This window comes from Cebidichthys violaceus, unplaced genomic scaffold, assembly GCF_023349555.1.
Source record: "Cebidichthys violaceus isolate CVI_PGR_0920_01 unplaced genomic scaffold, fCebVio1.0.p SCAF_53, whole genome shotgun sequence".
Lineage (NCBI taxonomy): Eukaryota > Metazoa > Chordata > Actinopteri > Perciformes > Stichaeidae > Cebidichthys > Cebidichthys violaceus.
In genome coordinates, this window is record NW_027176739.1 from 564,754 (window position 1) to 576,577 (window position 11,824).

At 44.3% G+C, this 11,824-nt stretch overlaps 3 protein-coding genes across 3 annotated transcripts; all 3 read right to left on the reverse strand.

The window, feature by feature from the left end:
• Positions 1 to 639: 639 nt before the first annotated feature.
• LOC137888290 (olfactory receptor 2F1-like) lies at positions 640 to 1,581 on the reverse strand. The gene has a single exon (XM_068731663.1). It carries the CDS (start codon positions 1,579 to 1,581, stop codon positions 640 to 642), a length of 942 nt encoding a protein of 313 aa, XP_068587764.1.
• A 2,233-nt stretch (positions 1,582 to 3,814) lies between these two features.
• On the reverse strand, positions 3,815 to 4,744 carry LOC137888309 (olfactory receptor 52N5-like). Its single transcript, XM_068731686.1, has one exon. It carries the CDS (start codon positions 4,742 to 4,744, stop codon positions 3,815 to 3,817), a length of 930 nt encoding a protein of 309 aa, XP_068587787.1.
• A 5,491-nt stretch (positions 4,745 to 10,235) lies between these two features.
• On the reverse strand, positions 10,236 to 11,183 carry LOC137888268 (olfactory receptor 5B12-like). The gene has a single exon (XM_068731630.1). It carries the CDS (start codon positions 11,181 to 11,183, stop codon positions 10,236 to 10,238), a length of 948 nt encoding a protein of 315 aa, XP_068587731.1.
• Positions 11,184 to 11,824: the final 641 nt, after the last annotated feature.

Consider the following 11,824-nt stretch of genomic DNA (forward strand, 5'->3'; position numbering starts at 1 on the left):
ATTGCAAAACAAATGATGGATCTGAATTCTAAATAAAAAAGGACCCAAAACGAACAATGACAATAATAATTGGTCCCATAAGGTCTGGTGGATTTGGGTATACCATAGTTTTGTATTTAAAAGTAAGGAGAAAGCTTTGATTTGAAATGAAAAAATCTTTTTTTTTATCATTCAAACAAACAATTTACTAGTATTAGAAATATCTCATTTGCATATGAAGTGAACATTTGGTAAAATCTACCTTGTCCCTTATTTGGAAGGAATAATTATGTAAAAAATCTTTAAACTGAGCTTTCATTAAAGTGCCCAGCAGGATATTTAATAGTTAATACTTAAAACAGATGATTGTATTTAAATAAAATGACTTTTTTTTACTACAAGAAAACAAGGTAACTCAATTAAAATATACAGAAATATTATCATGTGTCAATAAATACAATACACAAACAATCTCAGTTTTTTGATCGTCAATCAAATAAAACCAAAGACAGATTCAGGTTCAGACAGTCCTGCAAACTCAACAAATTAAACGTAAACTTAAATAAAAATGTTTAGTGAGAACAAATTTATATCTTAAATTCACTAAACTCAAGGTACCCGACTGATGGGATGTTTATTTGGAGGTTTGTGCATATTTAGTTATTTATGGAAACTTTTGTTCTTGATAAACACCCTGACAATCTTCAGCCTGAGCTCTTTACACTGCAGCCCGTAGATTATGGGGTTCAGGACCGGCGGGACAATGTGGAACATGACGGACGCCACTTTCCCACTGTCCGCCCACTCGGGCCGACGGTGAATGATCATGGGAGTGAAGGATGCAACCATCATGATCAGGTACACGGCCAGGTGGGTGGCGCAGGTCTGCACCGCCCGGCTGCTCAGCACCTTGTTCTTGCCGCTCAGACACACCATGGCAATCCTCAGGTAGGTGAGCATCACGCTCCCGAGGGAGGAGCCCAGGATGACCACGGCACTGCCGAGCCCATAGATGTTGTTAATGAGAAGGTTTTGGCAAGAGAGCTTGAACAAGGAGGCGTTGTCGCAGAACGGGTTGATGATGACCCGCCTGCAGCGCGTCAGGCGGATGGTGAGACCCAGGAGGATCGCAACTGAGACAAAGGCCGCTGTCCACGCCGACACCGACAGCTTCACCACCATCCTGCTGGTCATGATCGTGGCGTATCGCAGGGGGCTGCAGATGGCCACGTAGCGGTCGAAGGCCATGATCATGAGCACCGCGTGGGAAACGCCCGCATGAAAGTGAGAACAGAAAGCCTGAACGACGCAGTCGATGTAGTGGATGTACCGCTCTGAGATTGGAGTAAAAACGTTACTCAACAAGCGAGGGACGACGGTCGTTGCCCCGAACACATCGTTAACACTCATGTTGCAGAAGAGCAGGTACATGGGCTGGTGGAGGCTCCTCTCCATGGTGATCAGGACCACCAGACCGACGTTGGACACCATGATGAAGATGTAGATGAGGAGGAGGAGGACGAAGGCGGGGCCAGAGGACTCTGGGCTGACCTTTAACCCCTCCATGGATATGATATCCATATTGACAGTTGAGTTATCCATGCTGCAGAGGGAGGATCCTGCTGAGGATCATAGACAGATAGAGTTATCAAACCTGACGAGATGAAGTTATTAATGAGGATGATTCATGAGCTGGTTCAAGAAAATGCAATCCTTCAGTTTTGACTTAAAAGAGAAAATAAAACGTGAGTAACTCAATCTTGAAAAATAAATAAAACTTTTATTTATACGGATGAAAAACCTCATCCCTCCTTTTTTTCATTCAAAGCTTGTATGAATATATTTAAAACAATTCAATTTATTTTGTGTAGCCCAAAATCCCAAATTTGCCTCAGAGGACTTTACAATCTGTACACATGTGACATCCTCTGGACCCTCTAAATATACAACGGAAAAAAAACATGCTTTTTTATTTTAGATTTAGAAGTCTGTAACATCTTTAATGTAATCCCACTTACACATCAGAAAACATCTGATCAGTTTGTTTTGTTTTCTAGTCGGAGATAATTTTACATCAACATGTTGCGTGATCCAGATCGCGGTTGATCTAATTATTTATTATTATTATTTATTAATTTTATTGTAAGGCAAGGCAACAACAAGGCAATTCAAAGTGCTTCACATAAAACCATTAAAAGCATCAAAACATAATGCAAAAGAAAAGGAGATTTAAAAACAATTAAGAACATTCATTAAAACACTAAAAAGCAGTGTAAGAAATAAATACAGTAGTAAAATGCAGAAATGTATTAATATCGTTGAATGTGGTTCAGTTAAAGGCAGCAAACAGAGAAGTCTTCAGTCTGGATCTAAAGGAGCTGAGGGTCTCAGCAGACCTGCAGCTTTCTGGGACTTTGTTCCAGATATGTGGAGCAGAAGAACTGAACACTGCTAAAACATCTTCACCTCGCTCGCTCTTTCTCTTTGGTATGATTTGAAATTCATTCAGGTGATTAATTTCACTTTCATTCTGCTGATCCTAATTACATCTACATGTAAATAAAGACATTTCACTTGTTTTAAAATGTAAAAGAAAAGAGTCCTTTGTCAGCACTGTCACCTTCACTTACACACTGTACTTTCTTCATTTTAGAAATCCCATTAGAAATAATCATACAAATATTTAAGTCAAAGACATTAGACGGAAAGCTTAAACATCAACACAGGATGAACTCATTGAACTGAATCAATGAGTAAATAGAATGAAAAGACCAATTCAGTACAAACCAGAAACAGGTCACCACTTCAAATTGTTCAAATTTGTGTAAAAACTAATTTTCTGTGGAAACAAAAATGCTATATTTTTTTTCCCCTCATTGGCGTCTAGATTTGGCACATTTGTTTATCAACATTTAGATTCAACAGTTTGAATATTAGATACAGAGCAGCTTAAAAGCATCCAGAACAAACACAGTAGAGAAAGCTCGGACAGTTCAGTTGAACACATCATTGATAGATTGTGACTCAGGTTTACCACTAATGACGTGAACCTCATCCAGCCAGAACAGAGGTGGACTGACAGACACCTTTTATGAGCTGACTGAGCCGCCCGCCCCTGGTATGCATAGCGTTGCTCAACAGGTTGTCACCAGGCAACTGTTGCTGTCGACTTGGCATCTACATCATGAGCGTGTTGTCAGTATGTGTGTCAACTCACTGTGGTGCAGATTTAAGCTGTTGCTTTCTTTGTTGATTTTCTGTTCAGGATCTAATTCCAAGTTGGTAAAACACCTGGATCCATTTAAAGAGTCAAGTCTTTTATCTCCTTTCACCATTTTATAAATTAAGACCCAACAATATATGAGGCTATAAACTATATTTATAAAACGACAATTTATACCTTACCTGCTCAGGTACTCTGTTCTCTACCTGCTCAGGTACTCTGTTCTCTACCTGCTCAGGTACTCTGTACTCTATCTTTTCAGGTACTCTGTTCACTATCTGCTCAGGTACTCTGTTCAATACCTGTTCAGGTACTCTGTATTCTACCTGCTCAGGTACTTTGTTCAATACCTGTTTGGGTGCTCTGTACTCTACTTGTTTGGGTACTCTGTACTCTACTTGTTCGGGTACTCTGTTCACTACCTGCTCAGTGTAAAGGTTGACTCAACTAATTTTTTCAGAGCCTTATTCATATAAATTTATTCAGGACTTAAGAGATTAGATATTTTCAATACATATCAGAACATGTTACGTCAGTACAAGTATCTCAGTATTTCATTACAGTTTCTTTACATTAAAGTGACTTTTGTCATTTCATCTCACTCGGTCAGAATCATTTTTTTCTTGTAAATATGACGATCATTTGTTCTCTGACAGCTTTAATCTGCAGTCCGTAGATAACGGCGTTCATGGAAGGAGGAACCACGTAGAACAAGATGGAGGCTAGCTTCCTGTGGTCCGATAAGTGAGGGAACCGATGGAGGATGATGACGATGTTCCCCGACAAGAGCAGGATGACGTACACGGCCAGGTGGGTGGCACAGGTCTGCAGCGCTTTGCCGTTCACAGCCTTGTTCCTGCTGCTTAGACACACAACGGCGATCCTCAGGTAGGTGAGTGTCACGCTGCACAGCGACGCGGCCATCGTGAGCATGGCGCTGCCGAGGCCGTAGATGTGGTTGATGAGGATGCTCTCACACGACAGCTTGAACAAGGAGGCGTTGTCGCAGAACGGGTGGAGTACAGTCCTTCTGCAGCGAGACAGGCGGACGCTGAGCCCCACGAGGATCACGATCAAAAAGAAAGCCACTGTCCACGCCGACACCGACAGCACCACCACCATCCTGTTGGTCATGATGGTGGTGTATCGCAGGGGGTTGCAGATGGCCACGTAGCGGTCGACGGCCATGATTATGAGCACCGTGTGGGAGACGCCTGCATGAAAGTGAGCGCAGAAAGCCTGGATTAAACACTCATAGTAGTGAATGTAGCGCTGAGTCATTGGAGTGAAAACATCCCCCAGGACACGAGGGATGACGGTCGTTGCCCCGAACGCATCGTTAACGCTCATGTTGCAGAAGAGCAGGTACATGGGCTGGTGGAGGCTCCTCTCCATGGTGATCAGAACCACCAGGCCGACGTTGGACACCATGATGAAGATGTAGATGAGGAGGAGGAGGACGAAGATGGGAACGGAGGACTGGGGGCTGACCTTTATTCCTTCCAGCTGTAGAACATCCATATCGACGGATTCGTTGTCCATGCTGCAGAGGGAGCATGAAAAAAGCATAAGCCAAGATAAAGCATTAGCAAATCAAATGGAGTAACAAATTAATATCATGTTTAGTCTGTTTGGACTCAAAAGAGAAAAATCAAACTATCAAATTCTATCTGGAAAAAAGTTAAAATTTCTCCCAATACAGTTATTTTACATTAAATCATAGGTTCATCCATCGATCATCTTTAACTTATCCTGTTCAGGGTCGCAGGAGGGCTGGAGCCGATCCCAGGTGACATTGCGGTGAATGCAGGGTTCACTTGGACAGGTAGCCAGACTATCACAGGAGTGTCACATAGAGAACCATTCACGCTCACATTCACACCTACAGGCAATTTAGAGTCATCAATGTCTTTGGACTGTTGGAAGGCAACTTGAGTCCCCGGAGAGAACCCACGCTGACACACTGGGAAAGCATGCAAACTCCACACAGAAAGCCCGTCCAGCCCGTGAATCAAATACAGATCATAGGTTTGTACATTTAACATAATATATATCATTGAAGATGTTTTGCATAAACCACAATAACATTCACATGAACAGTTTATCACTCTCTCTTTCATTGTATTAGATTTACTGCTTTTCAAATCATTTCTTTCAGACAGTTTCCGTTCAGATAATCATCCATGGTTCAATTTAAATCTAGTATGCATGTTGCACTGAAATTTACAGATCATTTCAGATTTTTATTTAAAAGCAGCTGTTCATAAAGATCAAAATTACTTTCTTAAACTGTAAAAGAAATATAATAGAAAAATATTGTACATAAAATTGTATATATTGTTTTTGAATTTAAACTGAAAGAAAACGAACACTTTCTAACCTTTAGAAATGAAACCAGCTTCAAATATACAAATCTGTAAGTCAAACTTCAATACGTCACCTGATCAAGTTCTGTCGAACTTGTGGAAGCTGAATTTATTCAACATTTCCAGGCATGAAGAGAGAGTTCCAAAATGTTTTCACTTTGCACGAACATTCAATCTGTCTCTGGAGTAGAACAGGAAACACCAAAACTGAAGTCAAAAGATTCTACGAACTAAAAGAAAAATATTCTTGCAAACAGTGTATTTCAATAAAGTACTGATCAGATTAATGAAAACAAAGATGAAATCCTAAAAAAAACACATGATACAAATGTTCAGTCTGAGGATTTCAATCATTTCCAGAAATTTCAGATTAATCTTTCGCTTTCCACAATTTTCATCAATATTTATATTTGGCTGTTCTTTAGTTTTTAAATCACACACAACATGTTTATACAGCTTTAATAGAACAAATGGACATTTAATAAAAAGCAGCTCAAATGAATATGACATACTTCATTTGAATAAGTCTTTAAAACAAACAGTTGATTGTTATTGGTTTGCTCCTTTCATTCTATTTCATATTTTTTTCAAATTTGCCAGATTACAGTTAACATGTCAGTGTTGTTAAACATTGTAAGACTGTATGAGTGTGAGTCAGGTTTACCTCCTCCAGCCAGACCAGAGGTGGACTGGAAGACACTTTTTATAAGATGCCTGAGTGCTTTAAACCACATCTCCAGCAGCCCTGAGGGCTTTGATCTCCTCACATCAAAACAATGTAATGATGTTTTTAAGTTTCATTCAACTTTATTTACAGAAGTTAACTGTCTTCAACTATTCTGCACATAATGTACTTAAAATAGTACCTTTGATATTAGTATAATCCTGATTTTTATCACAGAGCATGATGCTTAAATGGAACTTATATAGTTTTCACATCACTGTCTAAGTGATTATCAATGTTTCTGACTGCCTGGTTTGTTCCAGCATATTACAGTTCACGGTGCACACTGTGCCTACGTTAAAGTTAGTGAAGCTGGATTAGTGCTGGGCTATTTGGCAAAAAGAAACAATATTTTAAAGCTTTGTAATAAGCTGTATTTTCCTTTGCATTCATTCATTCATTCATTCATCTTCGTCCGCTTATCCGGGATCGGGTCGCGGGGGCAACAGCTCCAGCAGGGGACCCCAAACTTCCCTTTCCCGGGTCACATCAGCCAGCTCTGACTGGGGGACCCCGAGGTGCTCCCAGGGCAGTTTGGAGATATAGTCCCTCCAACTGTTCCTGGGCCTCCCTCGGGGTCTCCTCCAGGTTGGTCGTGCCTGGAACACCTCCCTAGGGAGGTGCCCAGGTGGCATCCTCACCAGATGCTCGAACCACCTCAACTGGCTCCTTTCCACGCAAAGGAGCAGCAGTTCTACTCCGAGTCCCTCACGGATGACCAAACTTCTCACCCTATCTCTAAGGGAGATGCCAGCCACCCTCCTGAGGAAACCCATTTTGGCCGCTAGTACCCGCGATCTAATTCTTTTGGTCATGACCCAGTCCACATGACCATAGGTGAGGGTAGGAACGAAGATTGCCCGGTAGATAGAGAGCTTTGCCTTGTGGCTCAGCTCTCTTTTCGTCACAACGGTGCGGTAGAGCGACTGCAATACCACCCCAGCTGCTCCGATTCTACGGCCAATCTCACGTTCTATTGTTCCCTCACTTGCGAACAAGACCCCGAGAATGAATACCACTAACAGGATTGGTGACAAAGCGCAGCCCTGGCGGAGGCCAACCCTCACCGGAAACGAGTCCGACTTACTGCCGAGATCCCGGACACAGCTCTCGCTTTGGGCGTACAGGAATTGGATGGCCCCCAGAAGTGGCCCCCTCACCCCATACTCCCACAGACCCTCCCACAATATCTCCCGGGGGACCATGTCATATGTCTTCTCCAGGTCCACAAAACTTATGTAGACTGGATGGGCGTATTCCCAAGCCCCCTCCAGGATCCTTGCGAGTGTGAAGAGCTGGTCCGTTGTTCCATGGCCAGGACAGAATCCGCATTGTTCCTCTTCAATCCGAGGTTCGACTATCGGCCGAACCCTCCTTTCCAGCTAGAGTAGACTTTACCAGGGAGGCTGAGTAGTGTGATACCGCAATAATTGGCACACACCCTCTGGTCCCCCTTTTTGAACAGGGGAACCACCACCCCGGTCTGCCACTCCCTAGGCACCATCCCAGACCTCCACACAATGTTGAAGAGACATGTCATCCAAGACAGCCCCTCCACACCCAGTGCCTTCAGCATTTCTGGACGGATCTCATCAATCCCTGGGGCTTTGCCACTGTGGAGTTGTTTGACTACCTCAGTGACTTTCACCAGGGAAATTGATGATGCTCCCCCATGAGCCTCCAGCTCTGCCTCTACAGTAGAGGGCGTATTAGTCGGATTCAGGAGTTCCTCAAAGTGCTCCTTCCACCAACCAATTACCCCCTCAGTTGAAGTCAACAGAGTCCCATCCTTACTGTATACAGCTTGGATGTTTCCCCATTTCTCCCTCCTGAGGTTCCAGATGGTTTTCCAGAAATACCTTGGTGCCGACCGAAAGTCCTTCTCCATGGCTACTCCGAACTCCTCCCACACCCGTTGCTTCGCCTCCTTCGCGGCAGCAGCTGTAGCCCTTCGGGTCTGTCAGTACCTTACAACTGCCTCAGGAGACCTCCGGGATAACATATCCCGGAAGGCCTCTTTCTTCAGTCGGACGGCTTCTATGACCACTGGTGTCCACCACGGTGTTTGAGGGTTACCGCCCCTTGAGGCACCTAAGACCTTGAGACCACAGCTCACTGCCGTAGCTTCGGCAATAGAAGCTTTGAACATTGTCCATTCCTGTTCGATGCCCCCAACCTCCACAGGGATGCTAGAAAAGCTCAGCCGGAGGTGTGAGTTGAAGACCTCCTGGACAGGGGCCTCCTCCAGACATTCCCAGTTTGCCCACACTACCCGTTTGGGCTTACCAGGTCTCTCCAGAGTTTTCCCCCACCCTCTGACCCAACTCACAACCAGATGGTGTTCAGTTGACAGCTCCACCCCTCTCTTTACCCGAGTGTCCAAAACATGCGGCCTCAGATCTGATGATGTTGAAATCCCCCAGCAGAACTATTGAGTCCCCTACCGGAGCCCCATACAGGACTCCAGTCAGGGTCTCCAAGAAGGCCGAATACTCTGAACTGTTGTTCGGTGCATATGCACAGACAACAGCCAGAGTTTTCCCCCCATAACTTGCAGGCGTAGGGAGGCGACCCTCTCGTCCACCGGGGTAAACTCAGACGCAGTGGCACTCAGCCGGGGATTTGTGAGTATCTCCACACCCACCTGGCGCCTCACACCCTGGGCAACTCCAGAGAAGAAAAGAGTCCAACCCCTATCCAGGAGTACGTTTCCAGAACCGATGCAGTACGTAGAGGTAAGCCCCAACAGATCTAACTGGTATCGCTCAACCTCCCGCACAAGCTCCGGCTCCTTCCACCACAGAGAGGTGACGTTCTACGTCCCCAGAGCCTGCCTTTGCCGCCCGGGTCTGGTCCGTTGAGGACCCTGGTCTTCACTGCCACACATGGGGCAGCGCACACAAACTCAGCAGTTCCTCCCGCAGGTGGTGAACCCACAGGATGGAGAGGAGGGGGGTGCTACATTGCTGTTTTGGGCTGTGCCCGGCCATGCTCTGTGGCAAACCCGGCCGCCAGGTGCTCGCTGTTGGGCCCTCCGACTGGGCCTGGTTCCAGACGTGGGCCCCGGCCTTCCTCCGGGCAGGGTCTCCTCGACTCTTCTTTGCTTTTTCATTGGGGTTTTTCAACCATTCTTAGTCTGGCCCTTCGCCTGAGACCAATTTACCGTGGGAGACCCTACCAGGAGCTCTAGGCTCCAGACAACATAGCCCTCAGGGTCATGGGGGCACTCAAACCTCTCCACCACGTTAAGGTGATGGTTCCCCGGAGAGGAAAAAGAAAGATGATGATAGTAAAAAACTGAGACGGTGATGGTCAGAAACCAAGATGATGACAGTCAAAAACCAAGATGACTGCTCAAAAATCAAGATGGTGACGGGCAAAAACCAAGATGGTGACGGTCAAAAATCAAGATGGTGACGGCCAAAAGCCAAGTTGACGAAGATCAAAAACCAAGATTGCGACAGTCAAAAACCAAGATGGTGACGGCCAAAAACCAAGATGGTTACGGTCAAAAATCAAGATGGTGATGGCCGAAAGCCAAGTTGACGAAGATCAAAAACCAAGATGGCGACGGTCAAAAACCAAGATGACGACGGTCAAAAATCAAGATGGTGATGGTCAAAAACCAAGATGGCGACGGCCAAAAATCTACTACACTTCTTTCTCTTAGCCCGTCCCAACACAGTCTCAAACCCAAATGCTGACAATCAATAACCAAGTTGACAATGGTCAAAAACCCAGATGGTGACGGTCAACAACTTCTCCACTGCATCAAGTCAAACTCTAAATAATTGTGTAAACATACTTTTCATTTATCATCATTACTTCAGAATATTGTTACTGAATGGATGTTTAGAGAAGTGAAATACATTTGAAAATAAAGACAGTGGTTTCTCAATGACAGAGGCAACAATTTTATTAGCAGTTATTTACATTAAATTCACTAAAGAGTCATTTCACCTCCTGTGTTCCTGGTAAACATGATGACAATCTTTTGTTTGACAGCTTTTATTTGCAGTCCGTAGATAACTGCGTTCATAGCGGGAGGAACAACGTGCAACAAGATGGAGGCCAGCTTCCTATGGTCCGATAAGTGAGGGAATCGATGGAGGACGACCATGATGGAGCCCGACACAAACATGATGATGTACAGAGTCAGGTGGGTGGCGCAGGTCTGCAGCGCTTTGCCGTTCAGAGACTTGTTCCTGCTGCTCAGACACACCACGGCGATCTTCAGGTAGGTGAACGTCACGCTGCCGATCGAGGAGCCCAGCAGCACCACCGTGTAGCCGAGGCCGTAGATGTTGTTGATGAGGACGCTCTCACAGGAGAGCTTGAACAAGGAGGCGTTGTCACAGAACGGGTGGAGTACAGTCTGCCTGCAGCGAGACAGGCGGACACTGAGCCCTACGAGGATCGCCACCATTAACAACGCCACTGTCCACGCCGCCACCGACAGCGCCACCACCATCCTGCTGTTCATGATAGCAGTGTATCGCAGCGGGCTGCAGATGGCCACGTAGCGGTCGAAGGCCATGATCATGAGCACCGTGTGGGAGGCGCCTGCATGAAAGTGAGCGCAGAAAGCCTGAGCGACGCAGTCGATGTAGTGGATGTACCGCTCTGAGATTGGAGTAAAAACGTTTCTCAACAATTGAGGGATGATGGTCGTCGCCCCAAACACATCGTTAACACTCATGTTGCAGAAAAGCAGGTACATGGGCTGGTGGAGGCTCCTCTCCATGGTGATTAGGACCACCAGGCCGATGTTGGACACTATGGTGAAGATGTAGATGAGGAGGAGGAGGACGAAGGTGGGAATGGAGGACTCTGGGCTGACCTTTAACCCCTCCAGGATTAGAATATCTGTATTGAAAGAATGGTTCTCCATTGTGCAGGCGGTTAATGTAAACCTAGTGAGGATGGGAGAGAAACAAAATACAGAACTTTACTGTATTATCAGATGAGAATGTCGATAACAGTGTTATAATATATAATAACAACAGATATTGTCATCTACACAATCAGAACAAATTGCTTTAGCAGCAGCCAAGAAATGAAAATAGTCAAAAATATTTATCCATATGCACAAATCTACCATCTTAAAATATGTTTCTGTAGTCTGGAGAAATGAATACATGGCAACAACATGCATGTTTGTCTTTTACATCCAAAAATTGATTAAATGTTGTCATTGAATTATTCAAACAGGAAACAAATATGTGTCTTATACCAGAAGAAAACAACCTTTTCAAAGTAACTTCTAATAATTACCAGTAATGAATTAATTACATGAAACAGATTCAGGGGCATTTGTACACACGATCAACAACAAAATGAATAAACAATGTTCAAAAATACATTCAAACAAATTCTTCTAATTACTGCTAAAAGTAAAATATTGCCTCATTTGACATAAAACCTTCATTGTGTCACATTAAGAGTCGTTTGAGCAGCAAATTAAAAATAATATGTTCATACATTTATAACACAAAGTCACTTTTTAACCTCTTTAAATTTCTGTCCAATCAA

Bases quoted from the DNA above. Each gene is read 5' to 3' on its own strand.
- LOC137888268 (XM_068731630.1), bottom strand. From the start codon at position 11,183: ATGGAGAACCATTCTTTCAATACAGATATTCTAATCCTGGAGGGGTTA.
- LOC137888309 (XM_068731686.1), bottom strand. From the start codon at position 4,744: ATGGACAACGAATCCGTCGATATGGATGTTCTACAGCTGGAAGGAATA.
- LOC137888290 (XM_068731663.1), bottom strand. From the start codon at position 1,581: ATGGATAACTCAACTGTCAATATGGATATCATATCCATGGAGGGGTTA.